At 34.4% G+C, this 21763-nt stretch overlaps 1 protein-coding gene and 1 pseudogene across 8 annotated transcripts in view; one reads left to right on the top strand and one right to left on the bottom strand.

Annotated features, from left to right (window-relative positions):
- Positions 1-21763, bottom strand: part of NBEA (neurobeachin) — a 741630-nt gene that overhangs the window by 466709 nt on the left and 253158 nt on the right. For 7 of the 8 annotated variants that reach the window (XM_005585622.4, XM_065533144.2, XM_065533146.1 and 4 more), the window contains 2 exons: positions 10652-10806; positions 8315-8441 (listed from right to left, as the gene is read on the bottom strand). In XM_005585622.4, the coding sequence (XP_005585679.2) occupies positions 8315-8441; positions 10652-10806 (282 nt within the window). The remainder of the gene's footprint in view (positions 1-8314; positions 8442-10651; positions 10807-21763) is intronic. The other variant, XM_065533145.2, reaches the window with a different exon arrangement.
- LOC141408964 (rRNA-processing protein FCF1 homolog pseudogene) lies at positions 62-825 on the top strand (annotated as a pseudogene).

The raw sequence follows: 21763 nt of genomic DNA, 5'->3' as shown, positions 1-21763 counted from the left end.
TATTGGAGGTACTGGGTGGCACTGTAAGTTAAGAAAAAGAAATTTGGATTACGGAAGAACCAGGAGTGTGACGTGACCATGGGGAAGCAAAAGAAAACAAGGAAGTATGTGACCATGAAGCGAATGCTTAGTCTCAGAGATCAGAGGCTTAAAGAAAAGGATAGATTAAAACCTAAAAAGAAAGAAAAGAAGGATCGCAGTGCGTTAAAGGAAAGAGAAGTTCCCCAACACCCTTCCTGCTTATTTTTCCAATATAATACACAGCTGGGCCCACCTTACCACATCCTCGTTGATACCAACTTTATCAACTTTTCCATAAAAGCCAAACTGGACTTAGTGCAGTCAATGATGGACTGTCTGTATGCCAAGTGTATCCCTTGTATAACTGCCTGTGTAATGGCTGAAATTGAGAAATTGGGGCAGAAGTATCCAGTGGCTCTAAGGATCGCCAAGGATCCAAGATTTGAATGATTACCATGTACACACAAAGGGACTTATGCAGATGACTGCTTAGTACAAAGAGTAACTCAGCATAAGTGTTACATTGTGGCCACAGTTGACCGGGACCTTAAAAGAAGAATCCGTAAGATTCCTGGAGTTCCTATTATGTACATTTCTAACCACAGATACAACATCGAACGGATGCCAGATGATTATGGAGCCCCTCGATTCTAATTCTTATAAGACACAATTCCTCTGCCTTTCTTCAACCAGCTTTCTCTTGTTGCCAGTTCATTACACGAAATGTAGCGGGATTTTTAAGGAATCAGAGAGACCGATGGAGTTCAGGAAGATATTTATTATTTAGGTGCACTGGACCAGTTGGATTAACATCCAAAGGACTGAGCCCTGAACAAAGAGTTAAGTTACCTTTTAAGCATTTTGTGGGGCGGCGGGGCGGGATCTGTGCAGGGGGAAGCATATTATAGAAGTGAGAAAGACAATTAATTGAGACATGCATTACATCATTTCTTTCTTTTCAAGGAAAAACATGTTTTATGACTTGAGTTTATCTGCCTAGTTACCTTGCAGCCGCACAGCTAGAGAAACGGTATTTACAATGCCTGGGAAAGGAGGAGAGATAAGGCTCACTAGCCACAGAAAACAGGCAGTTAATTTTTAAAGGACTCCAGCTCTTTCTCTTTATCTCAGGGAATTGGGTTCTCTTACATACAACTGAGTTTCTGCTTACACATTTTTAAATTTCTTTTAATTCCTTTTCCAGTGCAATAGCATGAATTATTATTCTGTTGACCTATTAGCTCTATTATGAGCTGAGGGTAGTTAGATATGCTCACTCTTTTTTTTTTTTTTTTTTTTTTTTTCTTGAGACGAAGTTTTGCTCTGTCGCCAGGCTGGAGTGCAGTGGCGCGATCTGGGCTCACTGCAGCCCCTGCCTCCCGGGTTCAATTGATTCTCCTGCCTCGGCCTCCTGAGTAGCTGGGATTGCGGGTACGTGCCACCATGCCCAACTAATTTTTTTTTTTTTTTTTTTTAGAGACAAATACTTTCGTATTTTCAATACAGAAAAATATGCCTCAGCCTCCCAAAGTGCTGGAATTACAGGCGTGAGCCACCGTGCCTGGTCTGCTCACTTTCTGATGCTGCTTTTTTGTTGTTTGTTTGTATGTTTGTTTGTTTTGAGATGGAGTCTCACTCTGTCACCAGGCTGGAGTGCGGTGGCGCGATCTCAGCTCACCGCAACCTCCGCCTCCCGGGTTCAAGCGATTCTCATGCCTCAGCCTGTGGAGTAGCTGGGACTGCAGGTGCACGCCACCACGCCCAGCTAATTTTTGTATTTTTGGTAGAGACAGGGTTTCACCATGTGGGCCAGGATGGTCTTGGTCTCTTGACCTCGTGATCCGCCCACCTCGGCCTCCCAGGGTGCTGGGATTGCGGGCGTGAGCCACTGTGCCTGGTCACTGATGCTGTTCTGAAATTGATATTTTGTCTCATAAAAATTAGGCCAGGCACGGTGGCTCACGCCTGTGGTCCCAGCACTTTGGGAGGCCGAGGTGGGTGGATCACCTGAGGTCGGGAGTTCGAGACCAGCCTGGACAGCATGGCAGAGCCCCATCTCTACTGAGACTACAAAAAAATTAGCTGGGTGTGGTGTCACGTGCCTGTGGTCCCAGCTGCTGGGGAGGCCGAGGTGGGAGAGCCTCTTGGGCCCAGGAGGCGGAGGTTGCGGTGAGCTGGGATTGCGCCACTGCATTCCAGCCTGGGTGACAAAGTGAGACTGTCTCAGAAAAAAAAAAAAAAAAAAAAAAATTAATGCTGATCAAAAGGTATAAAATCTCAGACAAGAAGAATATGTTTCATACTTTTTTTGAGTTCTGTTGTACAGTGTGGCGCATTATACTTAATGGAGCATTATACATTTCAAAATTGATACTCTCATCACAGAAATGTATTTGAAGTATTGGATATGTTAACTAGCTTGATTTAACTATTCCATACTCTATCTACAATTTATGACATCACTTTGTAACTCATAAATTTGTACAATTATAAACTGTCAATTTACAATAAAAAAATTTTGTTGCATCTTTTTAGAAAAAAAAAAAGAAAAAAGAAAAAGAAATTAAAAGGTGCAAGGATTTTAATGGGGGAAAAAAACTCCCCCATTATTCATGGATGACACAATTATGTATATACATATACATTTTGAAATAATCTATACAAAAATAATTAGGGATAATAAGTGGGTTAACATTTCAGGATATTGAAATGGAAACAATTAAAATAATTAAAATAAAATGTATAAAAGAAACCACTGACAACATGATAAAAATATAAAATTCATTTGTAGCCTTGAAAAAGTAAGATGGTCTAAAATTACCTTCCATGCTAACAGCTAATAAATTAGACAAATACAGGGAACAACTATTTTCAGACACTACAGGGAGTACAGAACAATGAACCCTAAGGAAGGAGAAACCAATAAGGTGAGCTCCCCCATCATCCACATTTCTTTTATGGAGGTATTTCCTACATTATGGCAAATACTGAGTCCTGCAATGTTTTTGGGTTGACGAGACTGAGACTGTAGTTCAAGACAGCCAAGGTGAATAGAATTTGCAGGACAGAGTCCCTGAGAGGAGGAAGCTATAAAGAAAAAAATTTCCAAAAACCTGAGTCTTAGCCTGAATAGCAATCTACTTATGTGAAGCCTGAAAGCTCCAAGGGCTAGAATAGAACAATTTTTTGAAAAGAATAATTATGAAGGAGTTGTAACACAAACATCACTGAGAGTGCATAGTGCTGGGAATTGTCTGAATTCCCTCCAGCCAGAAAGGAGAGAGCTCAATAAATACACTGAGCATTCAGGAGAAATTCTAGCAAGTCCACCCTTTCTAAGTGTGGCAAAAGCAATCCAAGAATAGAGGCCTCTCTAAATTTGCCTTAGAAGATCTTAAAAGCATGCCTCATGAGCAAGGATAGCCTCTTCCTATCCTTGTGCTGGGACAAATGGACATTCATAGGCAAAAATATGTACCTCAACCTAAACCTCACACCTTACACAGATATCAGCTCAAAATAGATCACAGACTTAAAAGTAAAACAACTTTTAAACCACAAAACTTTACAGAAAACGCAATATAAAATTTGGGAACTCAGAACTAGGTGAAGAGCTCTTAGACATGACACCAAAAGCTTAACTATAAAAAGGTAAATCTGACAAGCCAGATTAAAAAAATTTTAAATTTTTCTCTGCTAAAAACCCCATTAAAAGGATGAAACGGAGCACGTCTAGGAGAAAATATTTGCAAACTACATTTCTAAAAAAGGACTTGTATTTGAATACAACAAAAACTCTCAGAGCTCAAAAGTTAGAAAGTGATTCAATTAAAAAATAGGCAAAAGACATGAACAGACAATTCATGAAGGAGACACACTGATGGGAAATAAACATATGAAAAGATGTTCTGCATCTTTATCCATTAGGAAAATGTAAATTCAGAGCACAATAAGATATCACTACATACCTATCAGAACACTTTAATAAATGCTGGTAACAATGAGGAGAAACTGGACCACTCACACATTGCCAGTGGAAACATAAAGTGGTACAGTCACTCTAGAAGAGAGTTTTGCAGTTTCTTATAAAACTAATCATATACTTACCAAAGAGCCAGTAATCTCACTCTTGGGTACTTATCCCAGAGAAATAAAAATATATGTTCACATAAAAACAAATGTCCATTGTAACTTTATTTTTAATAGGCCCAAACTGGAAAAAACTTAAATGTCCTTTAGTAGGTATATGTTTAAACAAACTGTCATCCATACCATAGAATATGACTGAGAAATTAAAAAGGAACATACTATTAATTCATGCAACAACTTGAATGGATTGCATGGCAGTATTTTTAGTGAACAAAGATAAATGTTAAAATGCACCTCTGAAAAGTGTAGGAATCCAAGAAGAAGTAGGGAAAATTAGAAAAAATATTGAATATAAAAAATACTACATTTGTACAATGCAGGTAAAACAGTGCTTGGAGGAAAAGTTATGGCTTTAAATGCTCATATACCACACCATTAAACAAGAAAAGTCTAAAATCAAAGATCCAAGAGAGGGTTTGGGAAACATCTGTAAAGGATAAGATAGTAAATATTTTAAGCTTTAGGCCATATTGTCTCTGTTACAACTATTTAACTCAGTCACAGTAATGTGAAAGCAGTGATAGGCAATATATGGGCAAATGAGTGTGGCTGTATGCCAATAACTTTATGTACAAAAACTGGTGGCAGAATGATTTGGCTCATGGTCCACAGTTTATAGACACTCAATCTCAGTTTCCACTCTAAGACATGGAAAGAAAAAAGCAAGGAAATGTGATGTAAATAGAAAGGAGTAATAAAAGCAGAATTCATATAATAAAAAGCAAAAAAACCCTAAAAATGTTAATGAACACAGTATCATTTTTGGGGGGAAATCATAATATTGAAAAACAACAGCTATTCTGATAATGAAAAAATGAGAAAAAACAAAAATTAACAAAATCTGAAATGAAAGAGGGAACATCATTAGAGATCATACTTATATTTTAAAATATTAATAAAATGTAAAAAATTACAAAGAATGTATGGCAATAAGTCCAACAACTTTGATAAGATGGGTAAATTCATTGAAGACAAAAACAACAAAACAGATACAAAAATAAATATATTATATGGATACTCACTTATCAATTTAAAAAACTGAATCTATAACTTAAATTTTCCAAGAAAGAAAATTCCAGGCAGAAATGGCTCTGCTGGTGAATTCTCAAACATTTCAGGATAAATAATACTAAAGCTACAAGTGACATTATCTCATGCAAAGAAAACAAGGAAACTACAGAAAGCGTTAGATAGATTATGTGAATTTAGAAAGTTCTAAACAACTTACCGAGTTCACTAAAATTAAGTGGCACGATTATAAAATATAAAATCAACATATAAAAATCAATACACTAATACAAAATTGTCCCCTTTTTTCAGTTTTATTGAGGTAAAATTGACATAGGCAATCATTGATTTGCTATTTTTAAAGATAAATTAATTTGCATTTCATTTAATTTCATATAAATGGAATCATACACTATGTACTCTTTTTTGTCTGGCTTCTAACTCCCAATTGGAAATTTAGAGCAAAAAATCGAATATAATATCATCAAACACATGAAAAATTTAAAAAAATAAAAATTTAAAAAGATATAAGAATAAGTACAGGAGCTTTACAATGAAAACTACAGTAAGCTGCTGAAAAATATTAAAGATCTCAATGAATGACAATTTCAAAAGTTTGAATACTCAGTATTACAATGAAGAATCTCCTCAAATTTAAAGGTTCAACAGAGTTGTAATTAAAATTTCAGCAGAATTTCTTTTTTTGCTGCTTTAGAATTGACAAGTCACTTGTAAAATTTATATGAAAATGTAAATTAATCTAGAAAAGTCAAAGCAATTTTAAAAAAGAATAGTTAGAGGACTTATATTACCTCATCTCTTTCAAAACTTAATATAAAGCTATGATACAGGAAGATAGTGCAGCAGTGACATATAGTTCATGGGACAGAATGGAGTCTAGAAATAGATCTACACATAGGTGGTCAATAGGTAATTGAATGATACTGAGGAAAAGTAACAGGGTGAGCAGATCTTACTCAACCCAATCTTTATTAAACCTAAGGCTAATTAAGATAGTATGGCTTAAAGACAGAAAAAGAGATGAGGCAGAGCTGTTTGCCAAACCATAATCAAGTATATATGAAAAACTAATTTGTGACAAAAGTGACAGAACACAGGGAAAAGAAGTGTCTTTCCAATAAATGGTGCTGGGTCATCTTCATATACCTATTGCTCCTACCTCATTATAGTCACAAAAATTCCAAATGGATTACACATCTAAATTCAAAAAGCAAAGAATAAAGCAGCCAGAAGGTAAGACAGGGCAAAGCTTTTACAACACCAAAAGCACTTATAAACCAAAAAATTGTAAGGTAAATTTAATTAAAATTTACAACTTCTGTTGATCAAAATAGACCATATTGATAATGATAAGTCAAAAAATGGGAGAAGATATATGTATAACATATAACATACAAAGGGCTCATTTTCAAAAAATTAATAAGAAAAAGACCAAAAAAGGCCCACAATTTAAAAAAAATGGACTAGAGATTTCAACAGGCAAATCAAAAGAAGAAAACAAAAGACAAATGTATTTAAAAAGTGCTCAACCTCATTTATCATTGGGAGAATGCAAACTAAAAATACAATGGAATGCCACTACACTTCCACCAAAATGGCTACAATGACAGAGACTAAAACTACTAAGTCCTATCAAAGATATGAAGCAACAAGACCTCTCATAATCTGCTGCAGAGTTACTAAACTAGTACAACCACTTTTGAAAACCATTTGGCATTATCTAGTAAAACTGAACATATACAAACACTATGAATCAGCAATTACACTCCAAATTATCTAACATATACACATTAATGTGTAGTACACACACGTAATAGTAGCACACTCATAGTAATTATAAGTGGCCTTATCTATATAGCAGTATTATTTGTAATAACTAAGATAAGGAAAATTCCAAATGCCCACCATCGGTAAAATGAATTAATAAATTATGGTATAGACACATAAATAAATAAAAGAATAAATGAATAAACTATTTTTATATGCAACAATAGATGAATCTCATAAAAATAATGTTGAACAAAAGAAGTCAGAGACAAACAAATACATACGATGTACTTACATTTACATAAAATTCAAAAACGACAAAACTATCTTACTATTAAAAGTCAGGGTAAGGAATTGGAAGAAAAGCAAGAACAGTGACTAGGAAAAAAGTGCAAAGCAAGGGTTCCTGGTGTACAGTCTATTTGTTAACTTGGGTGATGATGAGTGTGTTCATTCTTTCAATAAGCTTTTATATTCTGTATTTGTGTTATACCTCTATAAATACCTCTGTATGTATTCACAGTTTTTTCTGTGTGTATGTGTATACATGTGCACAATTTTACTCCAAGAATGAGGGCCAGTCTCTTCCAGGAATGGCCTTTAATCATGGCAGATATGATAATGTTTGCTTATTCAAATTCCAGTGATGTTATATATAACATTGTAGATCTAATTTGAAAGTTAGTTCATTAGTTAGTTAATTAATTAATTAATTAGCGAAAGTTTTGCTCTGTCACCCAGGCTGGAGTGCAGTGGTGCCATCTTGGCTTGCTGCAACAAGCCTCCTGGGTTCAAACGATTCTCCTGCCCCAGCCTCTCTCCCGAGTGGCCGGGATTACAGGCGTGCACCACCACACACTGCTAAGTTTTGTATTTTTAGTAAAGACAAGGTTTCACCATGTTTTCCAGGCTGGTCTCCAACTCCTGGTCTCAAGTGATCTGCCCTCCTTGGCCTTCCAAAGTGCTGGGATTACAGGCGTGAGCCACCACGCCTGGCCTGAAACTTTATATTTTAAACTTTTTATCACCCCCCAAAGATGCCCAATTTTATCATGTTACCATTTGTACATGTTTGAATCTTTACTGGAAATAGTAACATGCACTAATGACAGTGAATTACTAATACAACAGTAAACATTTAAAATCACTGAAGATCTCTACTTGGACCAAAATATATCAGAGGTTTTTACATAACAACTAGCCAAAGATATCAGAATAATTGTGAAATGCAATTGCAAAATAATTAATCTTCATTCCCAAGAACTCTTCCTATATTTTGTATTTTTGTGTACTGTTTCACTACATTTAAAAAGAGTTAAAATGAATAAAAACAAACAGTCATGCATACCTCATATTTTCAGCTGAATCTTCTGGCATTGGAGCAACTGTTTGTACAGCTGGAAGGTTTTTGCTGGTAGCACCATTCACAAAACTAGAAGAGGAGGAAGAGGAGGAGGACCCTGAATCCACGGCACCTGTTCCCAAAATAATAATTTTTAGCCTTAAACATAAATTTGTTTAAAAAAATTTTATTACACCATTACTATCTGATTTTGAAAGAATTACTCATCAGAATTTCAAAACAGAATTTGACAATCATTTGGCCATTAGTAAGTATGCTAATAAATATAATTTTATATAACAGATGCTGCATTGAAATCTAATTGATTTGCTTACATTAATCTAACAAAACTACATACTACAAATGGGGTATAAATAAAAAACATCAACAAATGAAAAAATTTTTAGATAAAATGAGGCTGATAAAACAATGCAAATTTAGGTGTGAAAAAGTTATCTTTTATAGTTACACTGCAATATTTTTGGTATTCATCATTTAAGACAGAGTTTGGAGTGGACGATCTGAGCATAAATTTGTGGCACTGCAGCATCAAATGCTGCTTTTGATAAGATCACTGCTTAAGAAGGGCTATAATGAGTTACATTAGTACCTGGTCTTAAAATAATGAGTGTTCCCTCAATGATATAAAAATATAATTTTAGTAAAGATTTTTCTGTAATACGCCACGTAAGTATATTAAATAGCTGTGGAGTTGAGGGACATCTAGTGTTCCAAAATATTATCATCTTATACTAATTCCCATAAAACTGAATTGCTTACTGGGACTTCCACTAGAACATTTTAGAGCACCTATATGCCAATATTTGAAATGAAGAATATGTCCGGCTTAGCTGTTGGCTCACAATTTATACACACATACATACACACACACACACACACACACACACACATTTTTAAGAAGTTTATCACTTACATTTTTATTTCTCATTGTAATATTATATACTTTATACTATCATCAAAACTCTTGCTACCATTACTTTCCATATTCATTCTTAATTCTTAAAATAGAAATTAAAAACATCATGACTTGTCTCATATAAAGACAAAAAAGGTGATTCCATTTTGCATTTACCTAACTCCTAACAAGAATAACGACTTCATTCATATTTTTAAAACCTTTACACTTTCAAAGTATATACTTTAGTAAAAGAAAAGCAGTTTGACTCCTATCTCTAGAAAGCTAAATGAGTATAAAGAATGAAACTCTAATACTGGAAAGACTTTAAAGTCTTCAGACAAGCCAGGTAAAAATATCTATTTATAATACAGATAAACAATAGATGGTCTATTCTTTGACACAATGCCATTAATGACATTTATTTGCCAATATAAATATTCTTAATAGAGTACATTCTACTTACTACAACCCCATAAATGTGTTGTTCATGATATGTCAGATTCAGGTGGTATGATAAACAAGATAGATACAGAAAGCACAAAAAAGAGCTATGAAATTAATAAAAATGGGAAGAATCTAGGCAATGATAATAAACGGAAAGTTCAAGGCTATACAGTCTGGAGAAGAGAAGACTACTATAGTCAGGGAAGAAAAGTCAGGGATCATCTTGCGCTGTATAAATACCTAAAACGGAATCACAAAGATTTGGGTAAGGATTTATTTAGCTGATAATCAACAGGAACATTTCTGTAAATTTACAGAAAAAAAAAAGGTTATTTTAGGCAGACTTTTAATATTTGTAATGATTTGAAATTTGTTGTTCCTAGATTCATTAGGAATTTGCTGGGCAATGAATTGGATCAAATTATAATCTATGTATATGAACTAATTCAATGTCAAACAACGGTTCTTATTCACATGCACTTTTTATCAAGTTGAGGCTCTTGCATATCGTCAAGGTTCTTAGGGGAGCTCTACCTCCCTTAGGGGATTTAGCAAAGAATATATGTTAGAACTCAACCAATCAATGTCCCCAAATCTGCTTTCTGTCACTAACATTTTTAGTACATCTTGATATTCTTGATATATTTTACTCATTTTTACATATCAAACGTCAGTGTTCAAATTATCCTTTGCTTCTGCTCCCCAAATATCTTTCAGTAATCTGATTTCACTCTGAAAATAAACAGCACCGTTTTGAGAAAACTCAAAAACAATACTGTCCTCTAAAATGACCACTAAAAAATGCACTCTACAACTACAGACAAATTCTAAAAAGTCATAACATAAAATATAACCTTCTTAAAAATTAAGATAATCTTAAATGATTAGGGTATTTTAATTTTTAAGATCAAATAAGCAGAAAAATGAAAATATAGAAAACATAAAAAGATGAGTATCACAAAAATATATAAGGACAATACCTGTTGTATTAATCATACTTTTTGGTGTAGCTCCAGTAGCAGCAAATATATTAGAGGTACTGCCTGTTGGCAGCCCACTTCCAGCAGTAGTGGCTCCCACAGTGGTTACAGCTAAACTACCTGGAGGTGGCTTCTTTACAGGCACCACAACACTCCTGCAAAGAAATGAAGGATTGGAAATAACAAACATGAAGTTGAAGATGAATTCTAATCCCGCTGCAGCAGATATACATAGTCAACATCAAATTTCTCCCTCTTTCTTCTTCCAATTAAAAAAATTTTTTAAACTCCTTAGTCCAGCTTTGTCAGTGGAAAGGATATGGACATTAAGGATATATATAAAGTGCGTTGACTAATTGATTTGGCCAATATTTTTGTAGACTTTGGAGTCTGCAAACCTTTCTTAAGATGGCATATGGACTGCGATCATAAATCTGGGAATATTAAGAAATTTGTGCTCAAGTTAGGAGATTTTATTTTGCCCATGCACATAGAATTTTTGGTAAAATATACATAAAATATCCATCTTATCCACATCACATTCTCCATGATATTCATAAATATGTAAAAACATAAAACATTTGAACACCAATTCTTTCTTTTTTTTGACATAGAGTCTCACTCTGTCACGTAGACTGGAGCACAGTGGTGCCATCTTGGCTCACTACAACCTCTGCCTCCTGGGTTCAAGCGATTCTCCTGTGTCAGCCTCCCAAGTAGCTGGGATTATGGGTGCGCGCCATCACACTCAGCTAATTTTTGTATTTTTAGTAGAGACAGAGTTTCACTATGTTGGTTAGGCTGATCTCAAACTCCTGACCTCAGGTGATCAACCCCCTTGGCCTCCCAAAGTGCTGGGATTACAGACGTGAGCCACCACACCCAGCCTTTAAATGCCAACTTCTAAAGCTTCTTCATAGTAAAGCTGAAAATTAAACCAAGCAATAATAAACAACATCTAACGGCATAATGAGGTTATACTGTATTTTTATGAACAAAATTGAGTTGCTTTTATAGTAGGAATATTGCTATGAAAGAGAACGGAGATGATAGAGAGACATTTGGTTAGAAGTTTATTTAGTTTTTGAGCCTTGGTTTCCTTAACAGAGGAGTTCAACATTTCCCCAGGTTTCTTTAGCATATTTTAAATGTATTTCATTTAAAAATTTCTGAATTTGACATTGTGTTAAGGTTAAATGACAAATGTGGATATTAGTCAATTTTTAAAAATGTAAACAGAAACTACTTCTCAAACTTAATAAATATCTAAACTTCCTTGCAGTAAAGGTTCATTCTTCTCAAAATTTACAGCACTGCAAACTTCATTTAACAAATATCTTCCAAACCTTACTCAACCATCATTGATTTTATTCATCTACAAATAGATGTATGATCTATTTTAATCAAATGTAATGCTTGGAAATTGGTGACTGATCGTACTAAAACATCCAACTTGATCTACAACTTTTTCATGCATCTCTATTTTATACTTATTCAATGAAAAAAATCTCCTTAAAGAAAACTACATCAGTGGTCCATTCTCAAGTCTGTTGCTTAAACTTCCTTAATACCAACACATTTTTTCCACAAATAAGTGGTTTTGTTAATATCTTCAGTGACTTCTTTAATGTTAATAATCTAAATTTGCAATAATTATTATTCTTAATTTTAGAAATACTTAAAAAATTCTGTGTGACCAAAGGTATTACAATCTTTTTTTTTTTTTTTTTTTTTTTTTTTTTTTTTTTTTTGAGACGGAGTCATGCTCTGTCGCCCAGGCTGGAGTGCAGTGGCCGGATCTCAGCTCACTGCAAGCTCCGCCTCCCGGGTTCACGCCATTCTCCTGCCTCAGCCTCCCAAGTAGCTGGGACTACAGGCGCCCGCCACTTCGCCCGGCTAGTTTTTTGTATTTTTTAGTAGAGACGGGGTTTCACCGTGTTAGCCAGGATGGTCTCGATCTCCTGACCTCGTGATCCGCCCGTCTCGGCCTCCCAAAGTGCTGGGATTACAGGCTTGAGCCACCGCGCCCGGCCTGGTATTACAATGCCAAAAAATGTCTTCACTATCTCCTTCTAGGTACTTTCTTCTTTTCTCTTTAAGCATGTTGGTGTCAAATTCTTCAGACTCAACCTTTAACTCTCAACTATCATCTAATTACCTAAAGCACACATTATGCTTTCAATCCCTATATTGGCGAGTCCTCATCTAATGCCTTCGTTTATTTCATTGAGAGGCCATGTGACATTGCAGAAAAGAATATAAGATGTGGACTATAGGACTATATTTCAAAACTAAGGCTTGAAAACTGGACCACTCTCAAACTGTATGATCTTACACTTTTTTGAGTGTAAAATGGTAAGACTGATGCTACCTCCTTCACATACAACTGGGGAGATTAAACGAGATCATATTTAAATGGACTTTGTCAATTATGAGGTATATTATAAATGTTAATAATCATTCCCAATGTCTAAAGTGAAATACATTTTTCATCTATGGGATATAAGGCATCTACTTATAATGATCTACATAAAAATCAATAGAAAAAAGGAACATGCCAATATTTGGGGTTTGTCATCAACATTCTCCTCTAAACTTAGAAAATAATGTGAGACGTACTATTTCATTGGCTCTCCAGGAAGAAAACAAAACCATCAAATGTTGATTTGAAGAGAAGTCATTAGTGAAAGTATAATGCTCTTTTTTCTGCATCTCTCATGATTTTTTTTAGGACAACAGCAGATACAATGATGTTTATTTATGGATCAAGAATCATGAGCTAATGAACAGTGCTATGAGCTGAATTTGCAGAATGTAGAAAAACTATTATTATAAATTTCTGATCTATTGATCATTACTAACTTTGAGCAAAAGCTGTCTTTAACAGACTGGTATCTTGTCGAATGTGGAAGCTATGAGAACTAAGTTATATTGGGAAAAATAAGTTATATGAGTGAGAGAAAAAAATAAATATCTAAATCCTGTAATTACGACTTATAAGTAAAATATAGAAAGGTTAAATGCCTACTTACTAAAACATCTGAAAGCACTGAATTAATAGCAATTGATGTGAAAGCCTCCAAATATTTCATTGCTGGCAAACTCAGCCGTTTGTCGGTATGGCACAGAATCCTAACCCTACAGACCTGGGTTAGAATTCTACCTTCAGCAGTTACTATGTGGTATTGGGCACATAGATCTCTCTAAGCTTCATTCTCCTCCCCATTAAAATGAGATGCATAATGGTAGTATCATTATAAACTTAAGATTGCTATAAAGATTGTTATAAAGATAAAAGGAGGTAACACATATAAAGTACTTAGCACAGTACATGGAATATTCTAAGCAGCCAATACATTTTGGCTATTATGAGTATTGCTATGGCTCCCAAAAGTGCTGATATAGTCTGGGTCTACATCAGCAAAAACAGCCAGACTGAAAGAAGCAATAATCCTCATATACTCTGCCATTGTCATATCTCATATGTGTAGTTTTAGGCACTTATTTCAAGAATAATGACAAACAGAATCATGTCCATAACAGAACAGTTAGGATGACAGTTGATCTGGAAAACAAGTCATGTGAGTAAAGGCTGAAACAACAGAAAATTACAGTAAAAGGGTGAGAAAAAGTTACAGCATTTTTTAAAAATCTGAATGTATGATAAGAAAACAAAATGAAACTTCCATGTACTTCAACATACCAAATTAGGACCAACAAGAAGAAAAAAAGCTCTGATAATTTTTATGAATTCCAGTTTCTAATCACTGATGTGTCCAAACGGCTGAGATGACCAAGTTACAAGGGTTTAGTTGAGAGAAGTAGGAACCTGTATTTGACTGATTTCTCCGATCTTTTTCTGAATCTACAACATTATGAGTTTGTAAGAACTATTTCCCCTATAATTCAGATGGCCAAACTGTTTATCTAGGATTAAAGGACTGCACGTTCTTGTCCTTAATATTGTTTCTTCACCAACGCTACTCCTTCCCTTTTATCTCAAACCATTCTCTTTCCTAAGCAATCAATTTTACAATTAATTTGAAAGTCCACACTAACCAATATGTGTTGATAACAAATTAATATCTTTCAAAATGTTACTTGGTATTAGTAACTATTTATATATGAGAGTAAAAATTTTCAACTCTTACAAAACCTTCTATCAGATTGTTACACAGCATTTCACACTGGCTATCTATTCCATCTACACCAAAAACTCTTACCTAGAAGTCTAGCTACCTACTGTGGGTAACCTATTTAGGGTACATAAACACACTAAAATATATACAAATTTTGGTGGTAAAAACATTTTCTCTAGAGTGAACATATAGTTTTTAATGAATTTCAAAAACATATATAGCCACAAAAAGGTTAAGAGCCATTGAACTAAACTATTCAGGTATTATGCTCTTCTTCTTCTTTTAGATCTGCTATTCATCCTAACAGATACCTTGAATCCTCTACTCCAGTGGTCCCCAAAGCCTTTGGCACTAGTAACTGATACGGTTTAGCTGTGTCCCCACCCAAATCTCAACTTTAATTGTACCTCCCAGACTTCCCACGTGTTGTGGGAGGGACCTAGGGGCAGGTAATTGAATCACGGGGGCTGCTCTTTCCTGTGTTATTCTCATGATAGTGAATAAGTCTCATGAGATCTGATGGGTTTATCAGGGGTTTCCACTTTTGCTTCTTCTTCATTTTCTCTTGCTATCACCATGTAAGAAGTGCCTTTAACTCCTGCCATGATTCTGAGGTCTCCCCAGCCATGCGGAACTGTAAGTGCAATTAAACCTTTTTTTTCCTTCCCAGTCTTTGGTATGTCTTTATCAGCAGTGTAAAAACAAGCTAACACAGTGACAGATCATCAGGCATTCAATTCTCATAAGGAGTAGTTAACCTCGATCCCTCACATGTACAGTTCACGGTAGGGTTTGTACTCCTATAAGACTCCAATGCCACCACTGATCTGACAGGAAACACAGCTTGGGCAGTAATGTGAGCAATGGGGAGCAACTGTAAATACAGATGAAGCTTTGTTTACTTGCCCACTGCTTCCCTCCTGCTGTCTGGTTCCTAACAGGCCACAGACCGGTACCAGTCTGTGGCCCAGGGATGGGGACCCCTGCTCTATTCTACACTTTCTTTACCAATTGAATTTTTTAAAAATCTCAATACTGTGCTTTCCACACAATTTCAAACTTCTATCACACATCTTTAAGACTGTAAACTACAAGAAAAGTGGATAATTCTTTTATACTACATAGAATCTATACACACTCCAAGGCTGTAAAAGTTATCATCAAAATGGTACAAGCCAGGACATATTTCAATCTAATTCACTTCATAAAATATTTCATTAATTGATTATATGATTTTAATAAATTGATACATAATACATGTAAGTGTGAATTCTTCCATCATTGAATTTATCCTATCTCAAAGCTAGATGTGATATATTCACTCATTCATTCAACAAATATTTATTGAGCATTGCAATGTGTGTGGAACTGTCGTAAGCTCTGGAGATATAGCAATATATGGAATAAAATTCCTTCTCTCATGGAACTGACGTTCCAATACAGAGATACAGCAGATACAATAACATAAATGAGTAAATACAGTATATCAGATGTTAAGTGCTATAAGAAAAATAAAGCATAGATAGGAAGAAGGAATAATGTTGAAAGGGTGGCTCAGAGAAGATTGACCAAAAAATGGTAGTATTCAAGAGAACACTGAAGGGGGTTAAAGAATAAGCCAGGAGGCTATCTAGAGAAGAGCATCACAGTCAGAGGTAACAGTACAAAGGCTAGTGTGACAAGAGAACACTGGGTGACATGGAAAGCTATAAGAGATGAGATAAGTAAGAGGGCTCAGCTCACAGCGCCTTGTAGTCCATTGTATAGATGCTGGCTTTTACTCAGAGAGGGATGAGAAACCATGAAGGCTCATGCACAGAAGAGGAATATAACCTTAGGTTACAAGAGGACCACTCTGGCTGCTATGTCAAGGATAGTCCTAGGAGGGACAATGGTTACTGTGGAGAATGACTAGGAGACTACAACAATACAAACAAGAAACGATGGTGGTTTGGAACGGAATAGCAAAGCAAAATCTGGTAAGAAGTGATTCAAATTTTGGCAATATTAAGAAGGCAGAGCAAATAAGATTTAAATAAGAACTGGATGTGGACATGAGAGTAAAGTCAAAGATTATGCAAAAAAATCTGCCTTAAGTAACAGAAAGGACAAGTTGCCATTAACTGAGATAGGAAAGAATGTGGTTGGAGCAGGTTTTTTATACTAATTTTTATACCTCTTTTTAATCATCCAAATAGCAATATTGAATAAGCAACTGGATAGATGAGTCTCTAGTTTAGAAAAGAGGTTCAAACTAAGATATAAATATAACAGTCATCAGCATATAGATGCTATTTATTGCCAGAAGAGTGGATAAGATGGCCAAAGAAGTGAATGCAAAGGGACAGCAAAAGTGGTATAAGGATAGAGTATTGGCAGTCTCCATTAATCAGTTTGGTAAATTTTGTAAAAACAGGGATACTATCTTATCTGTATACATCATGGTTTATCCTAAGTACAAAGAGAGATACTGAAGATAAGAAAGAGCTTTTAAATGGTGACTCATTAAGGCAAGTGAGTTTTATAATTATTCATGGCACACTGTAAGAATCCCTTTCTTTCTGTTCCCTTCTGCTGTTTGAGCACGAACAGGGGATTACACTGACAAGTTTAGGAGACACAAGACAAATAGTACATGCCCCATGCCCTGAGGCATATTCCGTAGATACTTTAAGGAATATGACAGACAAACTGACCATGCAATATATTTCAATAATTGACCTGGTCAGAGTTACGCCCAGGTCCTTTCAGGAACACAGGCTGTGCACAATCAAGGAAGAGTGGGCTGAAATGAAAAGGATCAATAGAAATTAACCAAGTAGGGAAAAGTGCATACAAAAATTCAATAATAAAAACCTAGTAAGACAAAGAGATATGAAAAAACAAGGTAGGTTAAAGGAATTGCTTTAGATATCTCTGGCGGGTGAAAGGTGTGGACTTTCTATTCCAAACTAAAATAATCCTCCTTTATTGTATAAATAACAAGAATTATTTCAGAATTTTCATCAGTTTCACACTTTAGAAAAATGTCTATGGCATAAAATACATTTGAAGTGAGAAAGGAAACATGGAAATAGTGAGGGCAGTTAGGAGGTAACAGAAAGAATCCACCTTAGAGATGCTGAGGGGCTAATGTAGCTTGAGGATGGAGATGCACCTTTTCTGGGATTCACATCTTTTAGCCAAGCTCAAAAATATCCATCTGTTGCTTTGTGGGGCTAACAATAAGCCCATTTCATTTAAATATAATTTTGGAAATTTATGAGACCTTTTAGAAATCATGTAGCTTTATCCCATATTATCTGAGTTGGGAAACTGAGTTCCAGAGAGCCAAAAAGAATGAATCAAGGTCCCGGAACAAATTACAGAGATACCAACTACTAATATCCAGTTCCCCTAATTTCCAGGTCATCACTCTCTAACTAGGGTATGGATGTTAAATGTATATCTTGAAAGAAAAAGTTGAAACTTAAAAGAGAAAAATAATTTGTTACTGATTCTAGGATAACATGACAATTTACTTCAGTTCGTCAGAAATCACCAGGTGAATGCTCTCATGATTTTATCTATCATGTTTCCCTATTTTGTAAAATATCTGAGAACTGCAATACAAAAAATATGTTTAAGAAACAATAAAGAATTTCATCAAATCACCTATTAATGAGAGATACTTTATTCAGCTCTCTATAATTGCCAGGAGAGACAAAGGCGACAACATTGGGGAAATTAGGACACAAACATGCTCAGTCAAAACTGAATCTTCCAGCAATAGACCTTAAAATATATACTCAGGGCACCTGCAGCTTAATAAAAGCAGAAATTACAGTGGCGAGATGTAGGAAATTATAACTGTAAAGGCTGCAAGATTAATAATCAATTTGGATTACATTTATTTGTTCATCTTTTAAGTGATATGGTCAAAATACTTTTTTTAAAAAAATAGAAAGTAATAAGAACAAATTGAAGTCTTCAGAAGTAATTATAATTTTTCATAGTTACTTAATTCTAGCTTTAAATAAATCAATGTAAGAAGACCTCATCAACTCTACTCAACATTTTAAAAAGTATTTACCTGAAATTTCATCCTTACCACCAATATCAATATTAAAAAAAAACTAATGAAACTAAAGAGAAAATACCTAGCTCAAGCTTATACTTCATGTTTAATAATATGAAGTCTATCTAAATTGCTTTTTTTGCCCTATATTATTTACAAAATAGATTTTTCTTTTTCAGAGTATTAAACACTAGGAAGCAAGGATATTAAAATTTTGAGGAAAAAATACCTACTAGTTTCCCTGAATATATCAAACCCAGTAATTTGAATACAGGAGGTTTGCAAAATCTAAAAACATGAAGTGTAAGTCTGATGTGTGTTAGCCAAAGAAGCAACACAACTATAAGCTTTGTGTGATATCCTACACTTAAAACAATTTTTATAAACATGATAACAGTTAAAAATTTATGGGAAGCACACTGCCCTTTTCCTTTTTTTTTTTTTTTTTGTCTTTTGTTCAAACTAAGTGGGATCTCTGGAAATCCTAGGAAATTAAAACTGAACCAAACCACACCCCGCCCCCCCCCCCCCCACATATATATATACATACACACACACCAAACTCTCAAAAGATAAAAAGCATGCAGATACTTAAGATTAAATTTTTAGTTTAAAAGATAAGTAAAAGGTTAATTGGTGGCTTTAGAGAAAAGCATTACTCCAGAGTAAAAGTTACACAGTACATGAAAAATAATAGCTCAATTAAAACATTTTATAAACCATCAATAAATATAGTAATCTATCCAAAAAGATAGTATTGTTAGGGAACTTGGCAATTTGATTTAAGAATTCTAAAATGATATTATTAGGCTTTTCTGTTAAAAATAAAATCATCATAAATATTTCTCTCTGCCTCACAGTAACAGAACTTTGAAAAAATTGTTAGAGTTTTATGATTGTATTTCCTCTTTACATACAGTGTTTGCTCACTATAGAATAGTACTAGAGGATCTCTAGCATTTTAATACTTCATGAGTACACATCTGTTCGGATCACTGAGTATAATCAAAGATATATACTTAATCTGCACAGATGACTGAAGGAAATAAAAGAAAAAGAATCAGCACTTTCCATATATGTAGAGAACATTTATGTAATATTTCATAATCTGCTGAAATATGTAATAGTAAAGAAAAAAGGTTAATTTTAATTAAGTCTAAATGTTTCTAAGAATTTGATGTTGCAATTTTTTATTATACACTTCAAAACACTGAAATTCACCAATGCTCCATCCTAAGGGCTGAGATACACTCAATGCAGAACACAAGTTAACAGAACTAAAATTATCCAGGTTGTTTTAAGAAATTATTTCCAAATTTAAAATCCAGGATAAGCATAAGGAATTCATTGTTAGCATGTCTGCAATATAACCAATAAACAACTGGTTAACAAAAGTAAAATCCTACATGAATTCTACTGACACTGTACAATATTATTAGGAGTGTGATTTAGTTACAAAGAAGTGACCAACTGAGTTTATATCTACTTTTCAACCAAAGATTAAAATGAAAAATACATTATTCGTAAAGTAAGATCCATGATAGATTCTGGGTTTGAAACTGGTAGCATTCAGGACTTTCATTCTAAAGCCTGTCATCTTGGATTCCATTTTCAACGAATTCAATCTGATGTTAAAAGACATGTCATAACTTGGATTTCAGACTTTAGTGCTTCAGAAATATGTTTATATACCTCATAATGTAATTATAGCTACCTTAAGACAGATAAGGCAAATGGTAGCAATACCCTGGAAGTATAATTGAAAAATGCACTGGTCCAGAAGCACTTGTGGGGATGATGTCTCTGAAAAGCTGCTCAAAGCTTCAGAGTTTGAAGTTAAATTTTTGATGTTGTCACTCTCAATCTATTGAATGTCTGACAGACAATCAAACCCGTCTGGCTGGCTGGCAGCTCATTTTGCTGGCAGGTGGCAAACAATTAGACACACCAATTTGTGCCTCCTGATGACATTAAAGCATGAAACTAAGTTGTATGCAGGGCCTAGTGATTTGTGTGAAAGCATTTCAAAAATAATACTCTTTGCCGTGGCAACTCATTTCAAACTGCCACCTCCCATTATGGCTTTGAGTAGTGAAGACGACAGACTTGAGTTACGTGCAGTGCAAGGCCGCTTCTGTTCAATCCGTCATCAGCGCCCCCTGAGACCTCAATCCCCTCCTTTCATCAATATCACCTCATCATTTACATTTGATAGTACTTGAGCTACTGCATATATTAACTACACTAGAGACTCTTTTCCTAAAAAGAATTGAAATATGCTTTGTGCTCTTCCATTTCATTTGTACTTATGCAATTTAGAATAATGATTCCATTCCTACTGCATTTTGCACAAATGCTATAGGAACATATAGAAAGTTCTATTTTTCTTAAAGCAATATTCTCAAAAGTATAATAAATTTTGAGTATGTAAGAATATTGGCACTCAGGTGACTGCTTTTTAAAGTTTTAATTAAAAAAACTCATTCTAACAATAACCCAAATTAAAACAAAAAAATTTTACTTAATGTTTATTTCATTGGATTTTCATATGTAAACCACAATAATCATCTGTATTTATTGGTTTGTATTTCACCAACATTTAAAGATATAATTTAAAATTAACTAGAATAAAAAACTTAAATTCTTATATATTATACGCTTTTAGAAATACACAAGTACGCATACTTACATGCATATATTTATACAAACTTATAAACACACATACAGGCATATCGTGAAAACATAAACCAAGTATGTCAAAAAGGTGACATAAATGAGAAACATCATAAGGAACACCCAGGGAACATTACTACATGAATGAACATCCAAACATAATATTAATACCAAAATACCAAAAAAAGAAAAATATTTCTTATATTTTATAGTCCTACCATTTTTTACTTTTTAAAACTTTTG

Source organism: Macaca fascicularis, chromosome 17 (genome assembly GCF_037993035.2).
Source record: "Macaca fascicularis isolate 582-1 chromosome 17, T2T-MFA8v1.1".
NCBI classification, from domain to species: domain Eukaryota; kingdom Metazoa; phylum Chordata; class Mammalia; order Primates; family Cercopithecidae; genus Macaca; species Macaca fascicularis.
The sequence above is the reverse complement of the archived record's forward strand: the minus strand, read 5'-3'. Positions and strand labels throughout refer to the sequence as shown.